This window comes from Neodiprion pinetum, chromosome 6 (assembly GCF_021155775.2).
Source record: "Neodiprion pinetum isolate iyNeoPine1 chromosome 6, iyNeoPine1.2, whole genome shotgun sequence".
Lineage (NCBI taxonomy): Eukaryota > Metazoa > Arthropoda > Insecta > Hymenoptera > Diprionidae > Neodiprion > Neodiprion pinetum.
The window spans coordinates 24398453-24424984 of record NC_060237.1 but is presented as its reverse complement, the minus strand read 5'-3'; the positions used below and the strand labels follow the sequence as shown (position 1 = coordinate 24424984).

The window sequence follows — 26532 nt, the reverse complement described above, 5'->3', positions numbered from 1 at the left end:
TTGAAACTTCGAGGAGGATTTATTTACTTTTAATTCCGTAGGTTCTAGCAGTTTCTTGAGAGATATGGAAACTACAGCTTCGATCATTCTGATCGACCTGTACCTGTATCTGTTCTACTCAAACTGACAATGAATCGGAGAATCCTACAGGGTTTAATCGATTTCATACAGCGATTATCACTGTCGAAAAAAACCATTCCAGGAATGCTCACGATGAGCTCAAATTATGGAACTTTGGTTGACTCTGTCGGTCACGGTTTCAGAGTTTCGAACTCTTAGACCAACTTGAGCAGTTTTGCGGCTGTTGAAGTGTGAAAAATAATGAGGTTCGCAAGACCTTACTTAGGAAATTGCGTTACTGGAGATCATGAGCGAAATACAACCGTCTAAAATATTTGAAATTTATTCAAAAAGTTGAAAGAAATCACGAGGTGTACAGACTCGTTCGAATTCTCAACTCGAGCCGAAATCGCGCCTTCAACTTTATTGCTTAGTAATTATAAATTCTGTATAATCGAGGTATTCTCTCAACTTCTGCTTTTCAAATGGGCCATCTTCCGTCCTAATTTTCATCACTTGAAACGGGGATGACGTACGCGCTACGTTCAATTAAGTTTATAGAACCAACCGGCAGCGCTTAAAGGGCGGGTATAATATAACTCCGTCTTAATTCGTTTTCCGGGATAAGCTGCCGTTGAAGGTTCCGGAAAGCTCGGTCGTCTCTGCAGGTAGCTTTCGGAAGGCATTCGTACCGAAGCCGTAGCGGATAATTTTACGAGGAACGTTTTAGCGCCCCTTTGATCGCTTTCAACTTTCGGTGGTAAGCTCCGTGGGGTTTATTTCTGGAATTTTTCACGTCTGCATTCACGTGTCTAGTAACACGTGTCGCTGGGCTGAGGCCTGAATTGGCGCATCACCTATTTTTACGACCACTTGAGCGTAGCCGTTACTGCAACCCCTGATAGAGTGGAACCAGCGATTATATGAGGTACGTGAACGGCTTGGACAAACGAGTTGTGGGTGGGACGTGAGGTTGACAGGGTTGACATTGACTGAACGGCTGAGCGCGTTGCCTCGCCAGATGCTGCAGCAGGGTTTAAATGCAACGAGAAAAAACGGAATTTAAAGTTGGATAAAAAAATGTTTATACTCACGAGCAGACTGGCCCGGGGGCTTTGTGGTTTAACATAACGTCTGCAAGAAGAAGAAGAATGGCACGAGATTTATACTGTATCAATAAATTCTACCCAATATTTTCATTTGAGTCATTGTCAGACCAAAGACATATGGTAATACACAGAATTTTAAACAATCCTGATATCGAGGGCGTGTCGAAAAAAATCGCACTTAAATCATGTCTCTATTATATACTCCCAGAAATTAGCTCAAAGAGTATCCGAATGTAAATGTGCAGTAGGAATGACGTTCCAGCCGGAGGTTACAATGCGGTAAAATGTTGAACCAGAGCGGCGGTAAAATTTCGTTTTACCCACGCAAACACATTAAATTGACATTTGATATTTGCGGTCGATTTTTACGTCCCTATTTTATGTATAAACTTACACTCCACATCCGTCTGCCAGCGCTTCTCTGACGTAAACGAGCATATACAGGCTATCCCATGTTGTGGGATAAAAATTTCAGACCCCGTTCTCGTGGTTTTATCCTTTCTACATTGTATACGGTTATATAGATATACACGCACGTATGCTGCACGTTTTATTTCTTGATATCAGGAATTCAGAAAAATATGACTTGAGATTTGATTTCTCTGTCTATACATCGGAATGATGGCCGAGAGCTTGAATTTGATATTTCGCCGCCTCTCAGTTTTTGTATCATGGATTTTATATGTCTCGAGGAAAATGATAGCTCGGGATGGTAGAGCGCGATAATTGAAAGATGAATGATTTTCAATTGACATTCATAATTGATCTATAATTCAAATTTTATCCGCGTTCGTCAAAAAGCTTGGGATCGGGAAATTCACACGCCTAAGAGATACTTGAGCCATCTTTTGCCCAAAATCGTTTCAAATCGCGTCACATCCGGTTCCGCCATCCAACTTGTTCTTGCCTCCAAAAAATTAGGTAGTTCGTTCACCGAAAATAGCTCCTCGTAATTCTGCAAGTAATTGAACGTACACGTACGTGATTGAAAATTTTCTTGGTCAGATGCTGAATCAACTTGTTACAGCGAAGTGTCATTGTTATATTCACCGTTTTTCTCATCCTGCTGTAATCGTCGTTGTAAATTCTTGGACCGTTTCTCGCGTGATCCGGTATCGTTTTAGTACCGTGTAGAATCAGAGTCAAATTACCGATATCTCCGCTGTTGTTCTGCGGCCCGACCTGTGATGTATGAAAATTAGATTTCCCGGCACCTGACAAATATTATTGTCTCCTTGAAGGCTTAGCGTACATACAAATTTCGGTGAATAATACATGCACGTACTCACCGAATCTGATATCTGGAGCTGCCATATCCCACGAGGGACTTCACCCCAGCTTGCCACTGACATGAACCTCCAGTTGAGAAAACCCTCGTCAGAGTCATCCAGCGTTCTGGGAGCCAAAATGCGAACACGCGTTCCTTGGCATTGGCAACAACAAATACGGTGTGAATACAGTGCCGGGTGAATTTGCTTTGTCGTATAAATTTCTCCTCTCATGCAATTTAACGTTGAATATTTTCTGCAGTTATTATCAGTCGATAATATATACGGGAATGTTAGAGAGGCTGAGGTAGTTTTTACTTACCGGATGGTGACGTCAGATGCATCTTCACTGCACCCCGTATCGCGTACCGTATGTTGACTTCCACTTGAACATGTTCCAAGTAGTTTATTTCATTTTCATCCCTGGCGCAGCCATCCGTATCAAAGGTGACGTGAACGGGGTTGCCGTAGGTTAACGTTTTGTTCGAGCTAACAACACACGAAAGCCATGAAGAAAGGTTCGTGTCATTCGCAGAGTCGAGTTTTGTTCTTCAATATTACAACACGGTGCTCTGTCGTTCCGGAATCTTAACTAATTGCAGGCGTTATTCTTCTTTTAACTCTCTCTACCTAGCTCGTCAAAAGTGGGTCGCTGTTTCTGCTAGCTCGAAAGCTTGGCGTTGATGTTTTCGTGCAATTTCAAGTCTTATTTTTCACCGCCGTAGTGTTGCGAGGGTGTCAGTCGGGGCTCGTTGACAGGCTAGAGTTAACGTAAGGGGAGAAAACCGCTAGGAAACGGAGGCGTAGAGGGATTTGAAGTGAGCGTCAGAATGTGCGCGTCACAGGGATGTTTAATTCACAAACTCAGGAAGCGTCTCGGCCTCCGCCTCCCTTTCTCCCACACTTTGTCGAGTTCTCATCATTATTTGACGCGGAAGGATGCCCCGGCGTGCGGTGAAATGCCCTGAATTCATCCGGTTAGAGAGTGTGCCTCTATAACGTTTCGTTCTTTTATGCATACAAATAACTCTAAATAGCTTAGCGCGTCCCATCACTCACTGCCTCATAATTGTTCAGAGGTTTGTGCATAGAATACGGCGATGCAAAAGGGAACCCGAGCCATCCTTCTCCCCTAGTCGCGCTAATTGACACGGATTGGATTGATCGCCACAGGGACAATCCGCGATCAATTTACCTATTATTTAACTTTTAGCCTGATTGCGATCTGTACTTACACGTAATCCGCCGGCACGTGGCACTCTTTTTTATCAGGAACGGTCGTCCAGTTGTATCCCGTTGTTACGAGGGCGTAAGCATTCATGAGGCCAAAGCCAAATCTCGGATTGAACCACAATCCAGCTGCGTTCTTGAACCAGCCGGGATTTTCACTGTTTTAATAAAGAGAATGTATGGAACGCGGTTCGATACGGAGCCGAAGGCTGTTCAATCGGGTGGGCGATAACGAAATTTCACTTTAGGGAAAACATCGAACCATTTTCAGAGAAAATCCTCCCAGGCATATATGTATGGAATTTTTTACCTGCGGGCTACGTTATGAACAAATAGTTCGTACCGTAAAGAAACGCATAAATTGATCATTTATGGTTTAGTAAAGCTGCTGGTAAAAGAGGTCGAACCGTTTCGCGAAAGGTAAACATCGATGGGTAGCTCTGCAGTATCAATTTGTACAACCCTCGGGATTGAAGAAACGAGCAAAATTCGATGGAGCGTGAAATGCGCTTGATTTCAAACGAGAGCTGCTTGCTAAATTTTGCAAACGGGTCACGATCGTATTTACGCCGTTTCCGTATTACGGCGAAACCAATCTGCTATAGAATTGAACACTTCGCGATTACGTGTCTCTGCGATATGCCCAACTCTGCACTTTTCCGAGTCGATCTAGAAAAATTCGGATTCTCGAAGCTGCGACTATATACAGTATACGAAGTCATTCTCCTCAGACAGATCGGAAATGTGTTGAATTAACGCAATAGGTTTTCTCGCTTATCATTATTCGTCAAACACTTCTCAATTGAATTTTCTCGAAGCCATTCCCGTACCATGATCCGAAAATTTTCCCGGATTTTTTACTCTTTTGAGTTTATAGAAAAACCCGACTAACTTGTTTTTACATGACAAATGCGCACTTGCCTTAAGGGTACGTATTCCGAGGTCCAGACAACCAGATGCTGCACGTCTCTCCACGTCAAGTTTTCACTGAAAGAGAATACTACTCATGAATTCCTCAACTTGTTGAACGTATTCGTTTCAGCAGTGCCGCTATGCGTGTGGTGGATTCTTGTCCAATTGTAAGTTCACTTGTAGGTGAACTTGAAATGCTGATTTAGAAGTAGGGAAACTACGAGATATTCACGTACACGCCGAAGTAATTATCGTTTTGATGTGTCTGACTGAAATTGAATTCGAGATGAAAGGTTTCATCTCGCTTTTTGTCATCTAACTTTCCTGCGAATTATTTACATAGCTACTCGTGACATCTGGCAACTTTCAAAAGTTCATCATCTGTTACGCTGTGGTCTAATTTCTGTCTAGACGAAGCAAGTTATATATATCGGTGTGCATGTGTTATATACACAGCACGTTATTTTCAAAAGGGATCATATTTTCTTATCCGAAATAGTAGCTTTCTCAATTTTGTCGTCAGCTATTTTAAACTCTACGCCTGAATCCGCCTTTTTCGACTTAATCGCGCGTCATGAATACAGAAAAATTGGTTAAACCTCTTAACATAAACAGCTGCAGAAATACAAGAACTTTCCGTTCTTCGACAGTGTAACTTTCGAACCATATTAGTTGCAGCGACTTGCGACCGGTCAAAATAGTTTTTTTCCAAAAAAAAAATGAGTCAATTCAATGTATTAGCTGTAATTTGCTAGTATATCTGAGTCTTATGATCCTGACGCTCAAAGTCGTCAATCTTGATTTACTTAATTTAATCAGCCCTGAATCTGGCAAATTTATGTACATATATATATACACGGATAATATAAACCCGCTGGTTTCTAATTCGCTTTAATTACTACGTGAAATATAGGGATTGATTGTTTTTAACGGTCGTTATGTAACCTTCAGCTAATTGGTACTGGAAATAAAGCATTCTTGTTACTCACTTGACTTGTAAAGCGAGTGCCAAAATACCTGCTGCTAATGGCGCTGACGCCGACGTCCCTGTATGTCTGGTAGTGCAAGTATTTCGCAGATCAGTTGTAGCCTGGAAATTTGAGTTAAAAAATTGGGCCAACTCTGATTTTATGCGGTCCTAAAATTTATAAAATTCTTTTTAATACGGACCTAAAAAAAAAAATAAAAATTCCCCAAGAGACAAGGGTTCATATCCTATGGGCAAACTGCTGGAAAATTTTTTCAACGAGTGATTTAACGAAGAGTAAAGACCGAGCCCTCCTGTTTCCTGCAGTAATTTATCACTCGGTGTGGTGTAATGGGTAAATATACCGTTTTCGGAGAGCCGTTTCAAGGGAGATACGATACAATTCACGAAGTGGAGTCACGGAATAAAATATAGAAGAAAAAAGTTCGAGGGTAATTAAAAGATTCGTGATATCGAGTATTGCAATTTACAAACAAGGGAAAATCATTCGTCTAACTTTGAGTCTATCTGCGTATAACAAGTTTCTCGGCCAACTATTTAATGCTTTATCAAAATCATTTGGAAAGCAAAGAAGCAGCAGGTTTTAGCGGAAATACATGGCTTCTCAAGTACAATTTTATCTTTTTTCGTATTCCGACAACGCTCTGCAACTTTGTGTTTTGTCTCTTAGAGGAATTTTAACCTAATTTCAAATTACCAAGTTCAAGTATCGTACAGTATCAATTTCCCTAAAAAAAAAAAGCAACTCACAATCATTTGATCGTGATAAGCTCCGCTGCTGTAAGTCGTGGCGAGTGTGGCAGGGCAGCGTTCTCCGTACCAAGGAAACCTTCCTGTTTGACTTGCGGAACCCACGGCAACGGTGTAGATGCTTCCGACGTATCCGTCACATCCGCAATCGTCAGCCCTCGAACCCCCGTTACCCGAGGCCCAAACGTAAATACAACCCTTGCCGTTGCGACCCTAGAATTAATACACACTGTGTAATTGAAGCTTACAATTAATGGCGTATTTTGAGACTTCATTGTCAGTTGGTAATTATGTAATTGGAGTTGAGGCGAATTCTTTGACTTGAACGCAACGGGAGTACGTGAGATATATCGCGTTAAGCTTCTTACCAGCCTCTCCCATCATTATTTTCTATCTCTCTCTCTCTCATTCTAAAATATTGACGTTTTGAATATAAAGCAGTATACGATCTTTGTGCGAAATTCTCGTGAACAAAGGCGAGGGAAAATATAAATTTTGGACGAGAAAAGAGTTTTTCTGTTGAAAATGTTGTACGTCAAAATAACTATTTGATGTTTATAGTATATATATAATTATATATATTGTATATACATTGTAAGCAAACGCGGTGTGTACTTTCCTAGATTATAAGTTGGTATCAATTCAATACTATTAGATGTTGGATTTCTAAATTGGCCATAAAAATTCCCCTACATTACTCCACGCAAGCCAATTTTGGTCAATTTTAGAAGCACTATTTTTTACTGTTCACCGTTACTATATACACATGAGTTTTCGCCAGACCCTGGATTCAAAAAATCGCTTTTTTGCGTTGCAAACTTCAAGATCGAGTGCTAAAAAACGCCATCGTGGAATTCTCCGTGAGCCTTTATGCAAATATCAAACCACTTGAGGGATGAACCTTTCCAGAGTTGCGGACGATTTCTACGAGTATTTAGAACCGCAAAACCAGCCTCGTGGAGTGAATAAAATGAATAATAACAACAACAACAACAATAATAATAATAATAATAATGACGAGGCGAAGGGAACCAGAGAAAAAAGGGACAAAGAAAAAACATCCTCCATTACCTGCGTGATCCCCTTGTGAAGAGCTTCCAAAGCGAGACGTCCAGGTGCCTCGAGGCTCCTTCCGTCGTCCGCAGGGCCCCAGGAGGCGGTGTAAATGTCCACGAGGTCTGTGCGGTAGCCGAGCGCCTCACCCTCGACTCTGTCGTTCACCACACCGTCCAAAAGTTTGATACCGCCGATGGAGGCGCCGAAGGCAACGCCAACACCGCATTTTCCATTGTTCGCTCGCATAGAGATTTCCCCGGCGCACCTTGTACCGTGTCCGTTGATTCCTGAAAGATCCAATTAAAACAACCATCCACCGTACTACAATTTCCTGCGGTTATAACACGGGGCCCGAATTTATGAACGTGGTATACCTCGGTGGCAACAAAGCCAGTATTTGTTTTTTAGTCTACTGTATTTTACACTTTTTGTTTTAAACCTACTCAAGCCTAGAGTACCGACCTTACGTTGCTTTATCTCATCAACTTAGCTTTTTACAAAGTGTGGTATTGGACCTGCGCTATTGCGTTAACCAAAAACAAACCCGCATGGCATCACGAGCGACTCGTTTACAAGTATATCGATTTCTAAACGGGCAGATGGTGAAAAAAATTCATATTTCGTTGAAAAACCATTTGATCGACTTCGCGCTCAAGGCGTAACAGTTTGGTCTACGGGAAGTATGGGACAGAAAAATTATTCAGCCGTATGCAGGATTATAGGTCACTAGAAACGTAGTCATACATGGCAGTGGAGTTTTCCTAATATTTGACATTGATTGACTGTTGTGATGGCATTGATCGAGATTAATCTGTTGTTGATTACGTAAAACAGGAAAATGGAAACCACAATTCCTCTGCTTTATACAGTTTGTCGTAAATTTTTTAAGCATTGTACTTATAAAGTACATTTCAATGATAGGAATTTGAATTTTTCACTACGATGATCGGATTTGGCGTTCTGAAGTTATTGTCAGCGGAAAGTATTCTTCACAGCAGAAATTGTCAAATTTTAAAGCCTCTGTGAAAAGTCTAAAAAGATACCTAGGATTGCTACTTTGTTTTTATGAATAAAAAATTAGCAAAGCAATAGAAAGGGGTGTGGGTTGGATGTTGCTCGAATTAGATACAAATTTTCCCGTATATATTTATACCTATCTGTATACAGGGTCCAACGCGAATTATCTTTAAGTTTTCCAAAGTGAGAAATCGGTTCAAACTCAACTCTGTTATCGCCAGAGTTGTGAATAATGCATTACTTTGATAACACATTACTGTATTTATTACACTTGACACTGCGTAATGTGAAATGGATGAGTGTTCCATTACGAATTACAAAAGTAAAGTGTAATGGATGCGTGAACGTTCAATTACAAATATTTATAATAAACTTTTTTACCCCCTTACAATCTATTAAGAGTTGAACCTTGGGAAATGCGAAAATACGTGATTTATTAATTGTTGTGTAGAGTAAGGAAGTTGTTTTCAAGCGATAGCTTCCTCATACAGAAAACTTTGTCAGCGCAATAAAACAATGAGAATGCAATGTGTAAGTTTCTATTTTGCGCGTTCTTCTTCTGCGTGAAGTATTGATCTTTAAACAGAGGAAAAACGAATTTGCCCTGAAGAAACTTTTAATGAGCGAAGTAAAATAATAATAGAACAATTATTCTATTTGTGATGGAATACTCTCCGTTACATATTATTTTTTTTATTTGTAATGGAGAACTTATCCAATACATATTGCTCAAAGTAATGGGTAATGCGTTGCGTTTACATTTCTATTTCTATTTTCACAACTCTGGTTATCGCCGATTACCGGTTCTGTTACACCGTGTATATACATGCTCATCCTAAACTGAGTGGAAATTATTCGTCAATTTCGTACATCCGATCGACTTGACGACGAATCCAGATAAAATCGTCACCTCTTTTTTGTTATTATCAAATCCGCATAGATTTTTTAATCGCCAGTGAAGATGCGGATGGACAGCGCAAACCGCGCAAACGCATTTCACTCGGCCGAAATACGATGGAGAATTCGAACTTACGCCTGACGCTGCAGGCAACGGCAATTTGACAGGCACGTTAAACACTCATCGCGTTCAGTCGGTTCAGGCAGCTAGCTGAAGTACAAAATGTGACAGCGAGGGTGGAATTGAGTGTTATTACGGTGCAGATTCAAAAATCGTGATCAAAAATATTACAGCCTCCAACCCACTTTCTCTGTTCGCCTTTATTGAATATCATCTCGATGAAAATTGATAAATTGAGTTATATAGAGCCGAGACTGCGTCGTGATAGGAAAGCCTCTTAGATCGTAATTCACGAACCAGGGTCGTTGTACGCTTCTTCTGTTCCCTTACCATGCTTCCTTTCAATCAATCGTCTTTAATTACCTGTGGATTCGTATCGTGGGATTGGATCTGCGTCCGCCTCGTTGACGTCATAGCTGATTGCCGCATCCTGAAATACATATCCATGTTCCAGTAATCGATCATCGGTTACTGAATTCAGTACAGGATACAAAAGCACAAATTTGAATAATCCCTGCAAAACCGGCCGCGGTAAGCGAGCTTGCGAGCTTGCGAGCTTTCCTGCTCGAAAATTCAGAAGACGGAGTTAAACTCGCCGGATAAAATGCAGGGATCTCCACTGTTGGACTTACGTAGTTGCTCTGTAAGTCCTCGTGAGTATATTCGAGCCCGTCATCCAGCACCGCGACCCGAATACCACGACCCGTTATCCCGAGCCGGTAAAGTGGCAGGACGTTGAGGTCCAGCTTCGGGAGATCCTTGGTGGTTCGTGTATCTTGCTAGGTTCAAAAGAGCGCGATATTTTGATTATGGCTATGGCTGTCGTGTTTGTGGATCGGCGATTCAACTAATGATAATTACTTAGTGAAAATAAATTTAGAAATTGTGTGTCATGCGGATCATCGTAGCTTCGACGTTTCAAACATGTGTTTGTTATTTTACAATGAATTCCGGCTTAGCCATGATTATACGTGAAAGAGCTGACTTTTAACTCTTTGCAGAAAGGACCGATCATTGTTTAATTTGAACTCATATCTGCCCCGGTTTATTCAGCTTTACAAGACCCCACATGGTGGGCTTAGAGTAGATAAAAAGCACACACAATATTACCGTGTTAAAACAAACCCCTACGACGGTATGGCGCATAATTTTCCGATAAGATAAAGGCGCGACATTTGTACAATGAGCCCGGAAGATTACACTGCTTTATATCGTTGACTCGCTGCTTTGTTGGTGAGAGTGAAAATTCTGAAATAGAACACGCGCATCGCAGCTCGCAACGGCGATCGAAAATATTCCTACGCGTTTTGAGGAATATCGCACCTTCGTACAGCGTTTACGTTTGTAATACACTCACCAAGTACCATTCCTGTCCCCAGAGTTCGTCGTTGAACATCTTCGAATTCTCTATCTCTTGGATCGAACGTTTTTTGCGTCTCCTCCCAGCATCTCTTACAGAGATTTTTGAAGCAGATCTTTCACTGCGCTTTTCTGACTCCAACGATTTCTTCACCTGCGTGTAATTTCCCGAAACGGGCAACTCAGCTTCCCCGGCTTTCAGTGGCAGTCGTTTTTCCCTAACCAGCGGCCGCTCTGACTCGAGATCTTCCAAAGACACGTGATCCCGCTTTTCTCGACGTATGACTCTCTGTCGATCCGCCCAGATCACCTAAAATCCATTGATTTTTTTTCAATCCCTGCACAAATTTTCTTAATTTTAATCACGCTCAGAACCTGAACAATTTGGCCAGGAAAAAAATTCAATATTCCTGCAAACAGTGACGGCCAATTTCATCATATTTTTTACTAGGTATTAAAAATTTTACTTGCGAAAAAAATGTATTCCTTGGATTGAGAATCAGAGCACGTGGCTTTTACCGAAATAATTTACCACGTACTGACTCGGTCGTCGGGAAATTCAAAGCTGCATAAATTTTCTCTTCAAAAACTTGTACGTTACGAGAGCAGCGCACGTAACCGCCTACGTTTTGAGTTAAATTCGTTAACCGTTTTACCTTCGCATGCGAGTTCAGAGCCTTTCCAAGTCGTGGATGTCCTCCTCTCTTCTGGTGCTGAGGGCTCTTGTCTTTGTGCCACAAATACGTGTCCTCGAATCCCAGTACCTTAATTAATAGTGTCATAACGCGTTATATGCGAGGTTGTTAAATTCATCATGAACAAAAACTAACCCCTATAATTCACCTTTCAAGTTGATATCAGTATCAAACTCAGCCAACTGACATACGAGAGAGGTAAAATTAGGAACGAGGTAGATCATCGTCTTATTAGTGAATAAATAAATTGAGCACCTTCAGAGGAAAATATACGTTAAGGTGCTTGTTATAATGGCAGTGTTTGCGATGTAACTATCTTTGCGGTAGACAAGAAATTAATCAACATCCGTGATGATTTTTTTCACAGGATAAATTTCCGACATTCCGCCATTTATACAGCTGTACGAGACAATCCAATTTTCGGCTCTGAGAGATTAAGGGAAAGTCCGAATGGGACAGCCAGTTGAACAGAGTTTAGCGCAGACACATCGGGCCGGCCTGGGGTGCAGCAGTATCGTAATTTACAAGCGACGAGCACAATCGATGGGGGTTGCACAATGTGCGGTGCGGTGCGGTGCAGGACCAGGGTGCAGGTTCAACTCCGTGCTATCCGGGTGAAAATTGAATCAATATACGCCGATTCCCGCGACTCGGTTTCGGAGCGGCCTCGTGACATAGGGGGTAGTAAATTCGCGTCCCGACGCCCGAAACTCTACGACCCTTCCAGGGACGCTCGCACCAGGATAACATCGACGCTCAGCTGCTAGCTTGCCACCGCAATGGCAGATAGTCCTCGGTTATAAACAGCGCGTACACGCGTGCACGCCAGTCATACGGGCGCACGTGCGTGCGTTCGTCGTCCCTACGATTCCCCGCCCCTTCGCTCCCCGCCCTTTGCCCTCCGACAGCTCCAAGGGCCCGTCGACCTGCCACCTGGCACCGTCAGAGGCGGGATCAGCGTCGCGTGCCGTCCACGTTGTACGCGCCTATGGTGTCGTGGTTGCACGCGCCAGCCAGCTGTGGCATCGATACCATACACGGTGTGTGCCTCCCTCCGTTTTGTGTCTATAGAAAGCCGCAGTGGGCTTCTGGAATCTAGATCTACCTCCTCTGCGTAATACGTCAGACCCTGCCATGTACTAGAAACGTATTATTCCTGCTCCTGGTACTTGCCTCGTGCCCGTTCGTCTGGTCGATGCTTAAACATGCCGTCTTGACATAACTACCCCCCCCACTTTCACACCATCCAGGGGAAAAGCACCGGAGTTTCGATTATACATTTTCGGATAGAAAGTTTTCTTTTTCCCGTAGGATTCGCCAGGTTGAAAATTCTTCCGATAACTGAGACTCTCTCTAGATCCTCTCGAGATTGGAACGCGTTTGCATTAGGTATCAGCAAAATTTTGCGCTACGTTGATCGTACGATTTCAAAGCTCCAGCTTACGACTGCCGGATCAATCCCACTAAACGGTTTACGCTTTCTTTGTATCACCGCACACGATAAGTGGTTTGAAGTAATTTCGGGCTGCGCGCGGTGTGATCTTGATGATTTATTGGACGGGGGGAAAGTTTATTGCTAGCCGCTGCAGCAGCGGCTTATACCGGTGAAGAAATGTCTGATTCTGAGGAGGATGTATAAATAACGAAAGCTGCAGGATGCCAAGAATCGAGAAGGTAGGTCATTACTTCTCCATCAGCGTGATATCTCTTATCCGTATTCAGATTCTCTCACCGACTCGACTTCGCATCTCTCTCTACCTCTCTCTTTCTATCTCTTTCCCTCCCGCACACCGGCTCATCCTTCCTCAATTCCCTCTTGCCCTGTACGTCCCAACGGGTATCTTCTCAGTCCATTTGTTTTGATCGGATTCCCAACTGTCTCGCGTAATCCCGGACCCCTAAGCTCCCTGCAGGCGTCGTCAGCCCCCAATGAAAACCCGAACGTCTCTATCTTTGCTCGTCCTCCACCCCCCCGCAGACTCATTCCCCCGCCTCTCCCCTACCGTCGTTTCATCTCGTACACCCTTTCATCCCCTACTGCCAAGTCAAGATTAACTATAGCCGCGGTCTTCACTCTGAAAAATGCAACGGCGACGCGGCCCTGACTCCGATAACTGCCCCGCTTCCTCCTCCCCGTCTTCCGTGCATCCCTCATTTTTCCTCGCGGTCATATTCGAACCAAACTAGTCAAGGAACCTCGTCAAGAGATTCATTCTTCTAACGGGTAAGGGCGAAGTCGATGACTAGGATCGAAACGCTGCAGCGAGTATCGGGCTAGAACTTACCGCCTTTAACGGTGAAGATCAACCCCCGTCAAAAGATTTCTCAAGAAAAAGCATGGTGGTAAAGAAAGCCCCCAGCGGTCCCTTTGCTCAGTCCTCTTTATCCTAGGCGGTAGCTATTGGTTTTGATCGAATTCTCGACTGCTGCTCATAATCTCAGCCTGCGACGATCAGGATCCTGGCGTCTGTTATATCTCATTCTAATCTCAATTCCATTTTATTCATTCATGAAGTGATCCCTTGGAAATTAGTTTACTCCTTCGGACGTTTAAAGATTCGAGAAAGAAGTAGAAACAGATAAAAAAAAAACAATAAAAAATGGAAACTGAACAAAGTCTAGCAATAATCTCTTGAGGGTTCGGTTTTTGTTCACGCATGGGTGAGAGTAGCTTGAAAATGGTCTTTCTATTTGCTAGCCAAGAGCCACTGATTTTCTCATATTTTCTTACTCGACTCAATATAACGCCAATATTTTAGTTAGCGAATGATTCCTCTCCCATTGATTCTCTCGATATTTATACTTTTACCGATATTAAGGTCCGTCGACGGTCGATATATCATATCTGGTAAATATTTACACTCACTTGGAAATCCCTGAACCGATTTACGCAACCACCCTTATGAGGTTGGCACCTAATTGTATTTACTTTCTCAACAAATTAAACCAGGGTTGGTAGGAACGATTCATCAGCTCACAATAATTAGTCACGATACGAGTTCACCGGTGAAACGGATTACGGGAGGAAGTCTTTGAGTCAAATCTTGAATCAATTTGACACAGTTTTCCGACCCCGGCGACGTTATGCGGGTTACGACTAATCCCCTCGTGGTTATACGGCCGAAATACACTGTTCCCCAAATTGGAATCTGCAGAGACTAACTTCACAGCTGCTTGCAATTATTGCGCGATTACCTTCTTGTTCTTTGCACCATTATCGTTATCGCTAGTATCGTTTTTCAAACGTCATCGAGATTCTACGCAGAGATGGAGAACCGCCTGATTTTTGTCACTGGTGAAATGACGGTGAACTTCTCGATTTTCGATCTAGGTAAAATAGCGAGCGTCGTTGTTCCTGTTTTTCAACGAAATTGGAGAGGCGTCTAGACCTCGTTGAGAATCGAACTGCAAACAAATTCGGTTCCCAATTAATAACGACGTGATGCCCGGCTAACAATTCAATGCAAAGCAGGATCGCTGATTCAGCAGCTCGACTCTAATTGAAACGAACGACAGTCGGACGGACAGTTCAGCTGGCGGATAGACCTCCGACCCGGGAGCATAAAGGGGGATTGCTAAACCTGTAATGAACTCGACGTCAGTTGTCTAGTTGGCAGGTGTCACTGTCGCGCATGTCTTTCGACGTGCTGTTTACTCAGCGTTATACATATATCCGACCAAGATGTGCCGAGCTGCATCTGTAACCCGGTGATAAAGCTGCTTTAACCAGTCAAACCAACTCGAAAAATGCCAGAACTCCACCCGGGTGCTAAGAAAGTGAGGAAAGCTGGGCTTATTCATCCCCCTGACCCTCTGGTCACGTTACCCGCAGTTTCTTTTTTTACGTGCATGCGTGATGCGATTAGTTCCGAGACCCTGCGGAGACGGAATGTTGTATTCCGGTGTCTGGTATGGGGCACCTATCCCTGCACAAAAGAACCACCGCGTAATTAATGTAATAGAGTATTCTAATTGCGCCGGAATTCAACTGCAGCTGGTGTTCCCCTCCTTCTTCCGTGCGGCAGACCGCAATCCGTTCTCCGCAATGCGTACATCCTTCTCTTGTATTGTATCTTGTATGAAGGTACGTGCGCTTTGCATCGCGAGTCTCACCGCGGTTATAATTATTTTATGTAATTAAGCCTACTTGCATAAGTATGTCCCAGACGCTGGGACAAAGCTGCGGTTGGGATTACGCGGAGTCAATCAGCTCATATCTGTCCGAGGTGGATTAGAACCGAACGAATCGCGAACGAAGAGCAAACTCGCGAAAAACGAGATTTTTCAATTAGAAAAATTCATTATTAGTCTTGGCTTCGACGATTCGTGATTGTCGAGTAATCCAGGCGATTTTCCATTTACGGTGAATTTTCCGAGTCTCGCCGGTTATTGTTCTTCAATTCGGTCGCACAGTGTGGAGGAGACGCATTTTATCTCTCGTTTGTTTTTCACCCAGACCGCCAAGTCCTGCAGGCAGTAAGTACCTATTCCGACGACGCGGTGAGAAAGTTATCATTTTTATAAGGGTATGCTGGGAAATGAGTTGTTGAAGAAAATTGAAGAGTAAAATAAAACGCAAAGTATATTCATGCGGATGACGTACCATACGCGTCATCATACGTGTATCGATTGTCCTTCAACCACCACTCCATTCATGTACTGTATAAAATTCACGTGAAACGGATTTCGCTACAACATAATATACATACATATACGCGCGCGCATACATACACATTATTTTCGAGCTCCGAGAGTGTTTGGCGAACACTTGAAAATAAATTGACTCTTATCGGATTATCGCTTCTACCGATGTGTGCGTGAGTCTGTCGTTACACGAGCGAAAACTCAAGGATATCCGTTTTCACCTACGCGGTAAAACGATGGCCGTACGATCGGCGATGGATATGTACGCAAGATTTTTCAAGAAACAAGAAAAAAAAAACAAACAAATAGAACTGAAGGTGAAAAGAAATTTTTGTTATTTCTTTACTGCGAACCATTCAACTAGATTCAATCGAAATTTCGTTGAATATTGGACGAAAGCAATGAGAAAAATAAAATTGTCAACCTATGAGAATCGATTCGCGAAATTCACGGAACACCCCAAAGCTCTTGTACAATATCACAAAATAGCTTCGTCCCTTTGACTAGCGCGATGGAATAATTTACATTCAATCTTAACATTCAATGACGAAAGCTTCACAGTTGTACTTGCTGAAAAGACGTCGCTTCGCATAACCAGGTCTGTACGATGATGCGTGATTACGAGGGGAATAAAAGGATGAGAGTCTCGTGAACGTTTGGATGAAAACTTATTCCGCGAAATTCTCAGCAGATCTTAATGTGCCGCAACGGCTAAGCCACACGAGCGAATAATTAGAACGCTTGCACGTTTTATGAAGATTTTAATCTTCCCTCGACGTAATTTTTTCTTTCTTTCTTTCTTTCTTGACTTCCCGTCTTCCTCCGATTTATTCATTTCATTTATACGAAACCGAGGGATTGAAGCAAGTGCGGGGCGCGTACTTCTCCGTATCTCTATAAGGTACAACACGGACAAAGTTGATCATTCAAGTCTGCGGAATATGTTCACCCATTGAATACCGAATTCAGTTGAGCCGAGCCTTTACTTCAACTCAATTTCAATCGCTGTTTGATGTATTCGAGATAATATATACCGACTTTCGCGGCAAACAATGGCTGTCGCCGAGCCGTTGTGGTCGCAAATATTGCCCGCTGCGAAATGCGAGGTGCACACGTACCGGACCCAGATGTTTGTAGCCGGACTGCAGGGCCAGGAGGGCAGCTATCTCCGGGCCGCCGTCCACCCTGACAACCCATTCGTTTTCATACTCCTCGGTCGTCGCTGACGTCCCGACGCTCTCGGCGGGCGTCGCCGCGGACAGTCGAAGACACAGACTCGTCAGGCAGATGTAAGCGCTGGAAATGCATCATGCGATTATATAGCGAAGCGGCCGATGATCGCGTGCGGAATTGAATTTTTCCGTGAGAATGTTATTTTTAACGAGAACAACTTGGAGCGCGACCGAATTGTGTATCGTACCTCTTTATGCATCCGTTTAATTAGCGTCTGGATCTTCGCGGAGTCTTTTGTTGTACCCCGCAGGCTCTTGCTGGTCGTAACGTGAAATTGCTCGGGTTTACAGGCTGCTTTGTCGGCTTACAGGCAGCGAGATTGAAAATGAATCAACATGCCGTGCCGAGGATTTAGAAACTGATTAAAATATTCGGATACAGCGGATGGCTGCCAGCGTTCCGTTCAACGTCTACACTCTCTATATCTATAACGGTAACAGAATGCAGCTATGCACGGGGAAAAGAAATTAAGAAGTTGTTAAGCTCCGTGTATTACAGGAACGAAACCGGCGGGCGAACCGCATCTTGGATACTGCACATGCGGCAAGCTTGTATTATACATGTATATGTAATATATATATGTGTATATATACGCGTCTGCCTCGGGGTACGGATGTGCATAAAAGCGGATTTCTATTCGTTTTCCCCGATTCTCCGGTTATTTATTTCAATTCGAACTCGATCGAACTGACGAAGCGTTACTACCGCGCGTACCGCCAGGAAATATGCTGTTGAGGTATATTTTTTACCTCCGGTTCCCTTTTCTACCTTTCGTTTCTATTTATCCTATACTTTGAACGCAGTCTATCGCTTATACCTCAGAACGTTTCATCGACTATTTGCATCATTATTTTATTTTTCTCTCAACCCGTTGTAATTCTATTTCGCTACGCTGTTCGATACATTTTTAATTTAAAGGGGATAAATCTTATCCATCTAATGTTGAAGGGAAAATAAGTTACTTCCAAACAAAGTTACACGGTGCATGAAAATCAGGTTGCAATTGTAAAAATTATAAACTTACTTCAATGATGCGAAAGTTATCATTTCCATAGATCGTTGATCAGTGTCCGTGGTATTTTGGATGTCACAAAGTATGAAGTAAATCTGAAATGAGACACTTTCACGTAGTTTTGAACATTGAATGGAAAATATACTTGTCAAGTGATTCGGTAAATGTATGAGAGGTATGTTCTTCGATCAAAGAAATTCGCTCCACTTTTTATTGAAAACAACAGAAATTGAAAGCTCGCTTCAACCGATTCGGGAAGACATGCGATCGAACAGTGCGTCTAACAATTAGTTGTGATGTTCTTTTGTGTCTCGCGGATGTCAACCCCCCACTTTTTCACCCTGTTGCTCGACTCGTGGTGGGGATTGTAGATGCTATCGTGGGGGTAGGAAACACACGTCTCCGACGGACCAGACGTTGCGCAATCCTTCGAGAAATCGCCTCAAACGTTATTATCCGCGTTTTTCATCCGCGAAACTCGATGCCTCGTCTCTCTTATCGGACCGCTGATAATCGCCTGAAAATTAACATTACTCACGATAAGACAATTACTTCTAGATATCTACTCTCACAGCCGTTTATATACATGAAAAAGATTTTGGACTTTGAGAGAGATTCGCAAGAACCATTCGACGAGATGTATAGATGCAGGTGTTCCTGGTCACTTGGAGAAAAGATCGCTGCTGAGGCATGATCCTGCGACTTTTTGTTCGGATCATTCATTCAGAATCCTGAAACTTTGTCAGAGCAGTACCAGCATCTCTTCATCCCTTGGAATCGTCAAACGGCGTGTTTTAACCAAAAGAACGGAGGTTGTATAGAAAAAGAATGTGAGAAGATAAAAGGAAGCTGAGTGTATATAGGAAAGGAAATGTCTTATAGCTAATATAGTTTTATCGACGTTTCATCCTAAAATAAACGCGTCCTCTAGTTTGAAAAATAATCTAAGGCACTGGTCTTCTGTCAAAAATATGATTAAATTTTCACGATTGAGCTTTGGAGTTAGTCCTTTGTTTCGTTTCTGTGAGCAGGTCAATCTTCTCATCCGAAGTCACATGTCTCTATTCCAAAACGTCAATTTAATCGAATAATCGAAATAGGTCACGTAGTATTTTTGTTCGAGCGCTGCTGCCTCGAGCGAAATCCGTCTGAACTGCGTTTAAATTTTACCGACCGGAAAACTTATCGAATTTTATTCACACCAGCCTGTTTCGTAGCCGACGGATTTTGAAGAAATTTAATTCTTACCACCGGCCAGCAGCCAATTATCATCGACATTTTCAACTTTGGAACCAGATGCCGTGATAGTCAACCCGAAAAAGCTTGATCCGGAGCTTTAAAATTCCATCCCTCGTACACAGAACGTTTTAGCGTTCACCATTCACCGCACATCTTTAATTGTAACGTCCTGATCTTTTACTGCCGTTTGTATTAGAATCGTAATCATTTTCCCAAGTTTTCTCTTTAGCGCGTTTTTTCTTTTGGCTCTTTTTCCTCCATTCCACAATATCGCGATTTCCCCTCGTATTTGTATTATCGTACTGTGTCTGCAAAATTTGGCGATCGTCGCGGACTTCTTCCGGAGGGCTGGGAGGGGGTGGGGGGGGGGGAGGACAAGGCGTCGTTGTTCCCGAAAACTTGGCCAGGAGAATAAATCTTCCTCCCCGCTAAGTCTTATCTCACTATATAGTTGTATACCTGCCTGTATAACTTTGAGTTCATTCGGAAAGGACGCCGCGCCCTATCGTGCCAACTGGATTAACTCGTCGAGTCCCTGGCCAAAACGTTGACTCGGAATTCTCGTCCTTCGCGCTTTGTCCTGACACTAAATCGAAGGGTTATTTATTATAATTGATCGTTTATCAGTTATAAATTTCAATGATCTATGTTCTTATTTCACGTATCAAGCTTATAAGCAAGCATCGTGCTTTAATTATTCGGAAAAATTAAAGTCGATCTGTCACGTAGCGTTCAGTGAAAACAAGATTTTATTTTAGGTGAAAAGCATACAGTAAAACGGTGGGCATATTTACCTTGACGGAGGAAAATAGAAAAAATTTAACCAAGCGAGAAGTTCAAACATTGAAAAATACCACCGTGTGGGAAATTTGTCGTGAATTAAAAGCTCTCAAGTAATTCACTTGCTTGTCTACTTTTTTCGGTACGATTGTTAAGGGCTACAACTAATATTTTTTTTTTTGTTCAAGACAGAAAGGAAAAGAGTTGGAAGCTGGAATTCTCCGAGCTTGTACAAATAGGGGAGCGCGAGTATCGGGGTGCAGCTTTATAACCAAGAAAAAGTAGAGGAAAAATAAAAAATAGATACTTGCATGAGAAGATTAAACCGGGAAACACAACGTGTATACACACCTGCAACTTCATTTACACACACACACGTATAATAGATTAACAAAGCACACGTGTACACAGGTGGGATAGAGCCAGTGATAATGCAGTGCAGGCTGCAGCTATATTTCGTTTAGCTTTCTCCACGGTACGATTTAACGTCGTGGTAGCAAAGGGGTGGGAGGGGGTAGGAATTTTATGAGTTGAGAGTGAATTCGACCTCGGGTATAGGTGATATACGTGTGTGCACCGTTGGCTCCCTTTCCCAATCGTAAAACGCAACGTTCCGCTGCCCTCTGTTATAAAAGTAACGCTGGTTAAAAGGGTGAATATCGGGGCTGAGACTCGGTCGGCTTGGCCGCGATTGACCGATCTGATAGGGTAGTTTCATTTGTCATTTTAGCTAACTGCCCCTTCCATCAGCGAACATTGACACGACGTGATTCGAATTAATCTTTTGCTTCTCTCTACTTTTTTTTTTTTTTTCGTCCCGCTTTTACGTATATTACGACAAAAGCTTATCGCTTTCATCTCTTTTTTCTTGTTCAAGTACCCCTCCTGCCGATAACTCGGGCTCGTTTCTAACCGGTAATTATGCCGCGTTTATGGCCTCGTTCAACGTTCTGCTGCCGCATGATCGCGTCGAAATGCCTAATTTTTTTTCCTTTCTGCTCCTTCTTCCTTTTCTCACAGGTTTTCTGGTTTTCGCATTAATATCGTGCGATCCCTTGCTTGAGTACCATCTAGATTTTGAAAAATATTGCTCTGTATGGTGTGATGTTTCTATATTTTACACGGGACGAGGTAGCAGAGTAAATTAAAAATTAAAATAGTGGATATAATAATATGTGGATTTAATAAGATATAACTACGAATTTTGAAGCCTTGATGATCGTAACAAAAAGCTACGGCATTGGTCGATCACAAGTGGCCAATGGACGGCAGATTGAGGGCGGATTAAAGGCCCACTCGTCTCGGGATTCGGCTGTTTGATACTTCTTATGTTTCCAAAGTGGTTTATGACACGATAGCACGTAACTTCATTCACCGATGTGATTTTGCACGAAGTGTAAGCTACTAGTTCTGCGAAGCCTTGCTTGATCAGTGGGAAGAAAAATATTCGGTACGGAAACAAGAACGAATGGACTATACCTGGCGGTTCTAAATATTTTCACTTGTCTCGTACGTAGATGCGTTATTTTACACATGTACGTTACGAGTTTCAATGATGTTGGTCCTGGATAACTGATGATACCTGCTTCTGGCGATTTTTTAACGATAGAAAAATTATAATTTTAACGCGGACGAAAGTTTTCGAATTCCGTCACATATGTATACTGGAATGTCACGTTCCAGGGTACACTTCAACGGTAATAACTCAAACTTGCCAACGCAAACAAAATTCCATAGTTCATCTCGTCAAGCGACAAACAATCTGTGAAAAATGTTGACTGCTGTTCCGTTTTATTTCTTGTTTTGTTGTTGCCCTTTTTGGAACAATTACACCATGAAAAATTGAGGTAAAAGTTGAAAGGGGCGTAACATTTTCAACTTTTTGATCGGCATCATTTGGTGCGTGGCGTGTCGGAATTATCTAATGGGGCTTAAAGCCGATCGAAACAGTAAAACGCCCTTTTATACCCTGACGAAATCTACGCGAACATACATCCACGCTGCGCCGTGATTTCTGCTCTTTAATCTCTCCCGCAAGCTTCACAACGTAAAGCGTTACGGAAATGTTTCAGAATTTTTACCCCGGGATCTTCTGAAGTTACGCCGATGTCCTTTCGCGGTAGCCTAGCTGCCGGGTTATTCCGGTAGGCTCGGAAAGTTAAAGCGAGCCGAGGGATCTTATACGAGGCAATTTTACAGCCGCTAAAAATCCTTGGGAACGATTTTGAAATTTAAGTTCCTTGCGCAAAAGCATGCCTGACACGAGAAAACGCGAGTGACAAGCCTGCGGTTCGGCAGATAGATATCTTCGTCTCGTGCCTTATACCCAACGCTGAAAGATTCCTGGTTCGAAAGAAGGAACCTTTTACGCGCCCACATTCGGTGGAAACTGTGTGAGTGCGATACCGTAGATTTCACCCCAGAGATCATTGTCTCTGTAAAAGCTCTTCGTTCAGGGTTCCTGCATGTTTCAGCGGGGATTTAGACGATTATATTAAAGTTATTTGCTATATAGTCACGAGAAATGTACACCTGGGTTTGAGATGGAAAACGATCAGAGGATTTAGTTTATAGTCAGACATTTTATCCCACGTTCAGCTGCTTTGGCTGCACCGATGAAAAATATTATAATCTAACGAACTCGGTACATGGTAACTTCACGTTTGCGTTACGGCGTTATACCCTGCACGGCTCTGTGTTCAGACAGTTTTCAGATAATTTCGCTACAATAGTTCGCAGAAGTTTGTATATTTCATTATGAAACTCTGTATTTTGTGCTCCTCTACTTCCCGGTAAACGTGGCTCGCTGCCCCCGGCGATGCCATCGTTTGAATTATGAGGATAAGTTACATCGGCGTAGTGCAGCAATTGTGACGTAGAAAATTTAACGATTTGCCAACGCAGTTGACTCGCATTTATTACCATTGCAGCTCGGTGAAACGGTTTACCGTCGCTTTGCGCTACAAAATAAGTATAATACAAGGAAGAAAAATTGTCCGTCTAAATTTAATCGGTTGTGGGGAATCGAAATTCGTCTTGACTGTGGTTACTGCAAAGCTAACTTTCTCTCATATTATACACAGCCTGAGGCGCGAGTGGTTAATTAATGTACTTCAAAGACGGAAAATATATCTTTGCGATTCAAAACAGCTTAATTCTCACCGAAGCAAAGTTTAGAGGCCATTTGAAAATTTTAGTACCTCGTATCCTTTCTCATAGATTAGACTGCGGGGGTACTTTGATTGTGACGGATAAATATAAAGTAATTAAATTCTGCGAAGTTTCAATGAGAAAATGAAATGTGAAATTTGCTTCTCTCTCTCTCTCTCTCTCTCTCTCTCTCTCTCTCTCTCTCTCTCTCTCTCTCTCTCTCTCTCTCTCTCTCTCTCTCTCTCTCTGTCTTACCGTTTCATTTCTTGAAAGTTTTTTACTCGTATCCCGAGTATTAATCGCTAGACTTTCGATTTTTGTTGGTGTTATTTTTTTCCGAATTTTATTGTGCTTGCAGCTGGATCCGTCCGAATCAATTTACAAAACCTCGGGTAATAAATATCGAGATAAAAATATATTTATACCGATATGAACCTTGTGTTTTGGGGTGTAAAACTGAAATAAAATCGTATACACGTATTTGCATGTTTCCAAAACGTGTTATCATTCCACACTTCTGACTTCACTTCAAAATGCACGCAAAGTAATTGTTCCGGGCGCTGTGAATTCAAAGATGCTTACACAAGAACCATGAAATATCAAGCATTCTCATTCACACGCCTGCTCGATCTAATTACCTTCCGTATTATAATTAATATCATGTAATAATAATACGCGAACGATATATCGTGACTGAAACAACGTAGTAAACAGTGATTAGTCTGTTCTAAATAATTTTCCAAATTATAATACGCGCAAACGAGTCTCTCCGAATTTCTAATTGATATTACGTAATTGGGAAAATGATTATCCCCATGCTGGGGTGCATAGGCGTGGAAATGGGAATGAAAACAAGCTTGATTCTGCAGGGATAGGGAGCGTAATTATACCAAGTTGTAATTACAGAGCATTTCTGCTACACCGCTTGTAATAACTTAATTGCCAATACTTATTCAAACCGGTGAAAACTTCTTCGCTTTGGCTTCGCTGCGTCAGTAATTTATATGTAACTATGTGGGTAATTATGCGTGGCAATATCGCACGAGAAAAGAAAGATAACTATAAAACTATATCACAAAACGAATTCTGGTCTCTTAAGTGCCCGTTTCTCTTTTCACGATTTTCATTTGCCTTTCACGTTGAATTTGGCTTACCTGTATTTTCCCGTAGATGAGCGCACAAAGATGAGATAAAGAGAGAGCGAGTGGAGGGAAAAAATTCAGCCGAAGCGTGCAGCATCGCGGCTGCACAGCTCTCAACTCATATACCTAATTTTTACCACTAATTTTAATAATGGGGTATAAAAGTAACCGCGGAAAATTGGAAAGTTTCCACACGATAAAATCGAGCTTAATTTTCAATAAATTCGCGCTCCGGGGCTGCCGGGGTAATTTATTTGGTAATTATAAAGTTACCAGCGACCGCCGCTAGTTGTGAATATTCCGAAACGATTACATCTATGATCGCATAAATTCAACGTTGCCCTTGCCTTTTTACCTTCCTGAGCCCGCAGCTCTCTGCAGTACAGCTTTGCTTAATACTTTCGAAAACGTGTTTTGCCCGCGTTCATACATACACACATATAGAAACGACGCAGCCGTTCCGACCGACAATTTATCACGCGTCTCGTGCGCATCAGTTGAGCGCGACGATTACATTTTCGAATAAATTTATTTTTTTTTTCTCGAATTATCTCAGCCTGCTCCTCGTTTTCATGCTTTGGCAGATAAGGGTGAGCTTTCGGTAATACGAACGTGCACCTTGCACCCATCATAATTTTCACCTCCTAGGTCGGCGAAGCTGGAGTTTATTACTTTTGCGACTCCCCCTTTTTCTTCAGCTTCCTTGTTTTCGTCCTACTTCTTTCACCTCCCAGTTCTTTCGTCAATTCCAGAGTATTTTCACGCCTCGTTATTTTGTTTCAAAAGTTTGACGAACTGCGGACGTGCAGAACCGGGTGGTTCGGCCCCGTCGCCTCGTGCAGGCTATTCAACATTTGCTGTAAGGGTGAACTTTTGAGTTTATTGACTTTACCTAAACTTGCTCACAGTTATAAAGAATATTCAGGGCTGGTTCGCCGAGCGCAACTATCATTCTCAACACGTGTGTATTACCATTCTTTTTCTCACCTTTAATGAGTATCTTCTTTTACACGATCGTCGAATCGATTTTGTACAAATTCGCTGCTCGGTAACGCCTGAAAAATTGAAATTTTAACCGACATGTACTGTATCTATGTATTATGTACGTACATAGAACGCATGTGTAATTAGGTACATACGAGAGCAGAGGAGGAGAGTTCAAAGTTTCTTAAAACGCGAGAGCAGTGTCAGTTTGAAAAAAAAAAAACCAAAATATGGAAACGAAACTTGCTTCTGGCGCCACGGTGAGCTTATAAATTATGTATGATTACATTGCCTTGGAAGGTGGGTACGCCTGTACGTGCACTTCTTTATTGCTTATTGCTAGTTTTCTTGAAAATTTATTCGGATATTTTGCTTCTTCAATTTATTATTATTATTATTATTATTATTATTATTATTATTATTATTATTATTATTATTATTATTATCATTATTAAAAAAATCTATTCCATTGCTTATCATGGCATGTATTTTGCCCCTCGCATCACTTGCGGTTCCTCAGATGATCATCAACGAAATCTTCTTAGGCGGTGAACTTGAAATTAAAATGTACTATTTGCACAGTAATGGAGTAAACAATTACGTGAACAATATCACAGTGCTCGTATTGTTTATTTAAAATCCAGGAAGTAATATTCAAAATTTACCGCGTGAAATTGTAAATATACGAGTCACTACATGGGCCGTTCATTGAACTATCCGTAAAAAAAAAAAAAAAAACAATCAGTGACGTAATTACTTTTTCATTTGCTCTTGAATTTATGCTAATTTAATGCAAAGCGACGCTCCGATCGGACGCAATTCACCGAGTTGAGCTTCAACGGCTTAGAATGAAGTGAAAACTATTTTCACGAAGACCGAATGCTGC

General features: G+C 42.2%; 2 protein-coding genes across 3 annotated transcripts in view; one reads left to right on the top strand and one right to left on the bottom strand.

Moving 5' to 3' along the window:
- LOC124221896 (immunoglobulin superfamily DCC subclass member 4) overlaps positions 1 to 26532 on the top strand; it is a 311934-nt gene that overhangs the window by 18961 nt on the left and 266441 nt on the right. The gene's annotated exons all lie outside the window — the stretch shown is intronic.
- LOC124221884 (neuroendocrine convertase 1) lies at positions 807 to 18598 on the bottom strand. Of its 2 annotated transcripts, XM_046632278.2 has the most exons (15): positions 18364 to 18598; positions 17225 to 17402; positions 11424 to 11531; positions 10766 to 11077; positions 10041 to 10187; positions 9772 to 9838; positions 7389 to 7660; positions 6318 to 6530; positions 5569 to 5669; positions 4589 to 4654; positions 3673 to 3825; positions 2760 to 2926; positions 2459 to 2592; positions 2220 to 2351; positions 807 to 2124 (listed from the first exon to the last, which is right to left on the bottom strand). In XM_046632278.2, exons 1-15 carry the CDS (start codon positions 18390 to 18392, stop codon positions 1987 to 1989), a joined length of 2217 nt encoding a protein of 738 aa, XP_046488234.1. In that variant the 5' UTR covers positions 18393 to 18598; the 3' UTR covers positions 807 to 1986. The 2 variants fall into 2 exon arrangements, with proteins under 2 accessions (XP_046488234.1, XP_046488235.1); XM_046632279.2 differs by lacking the exon at positions 11424 to 11531.

Coding starts and splice junctions, on each gene's coding strand:
- LOC124221884 (XM_046632278.2), bottom strand. CDS start 18,392: ATGGAAATGATAACTTTCGCATCATTGAA. Junction 17,403..18,363: donor ATAACTTTCGCATCATTGAA/GTAAGTTTATAA, acceptor ATGCATTTCCAG/CGCTTACATCTGCCTGACGA. Junction 11,078..11,423: donor CTCTGAACTCGCATGCGAAG/GTAAAACGGTTA, acceptor AATGGATTTTAG/GTGATCTGGGCGGATCGACA.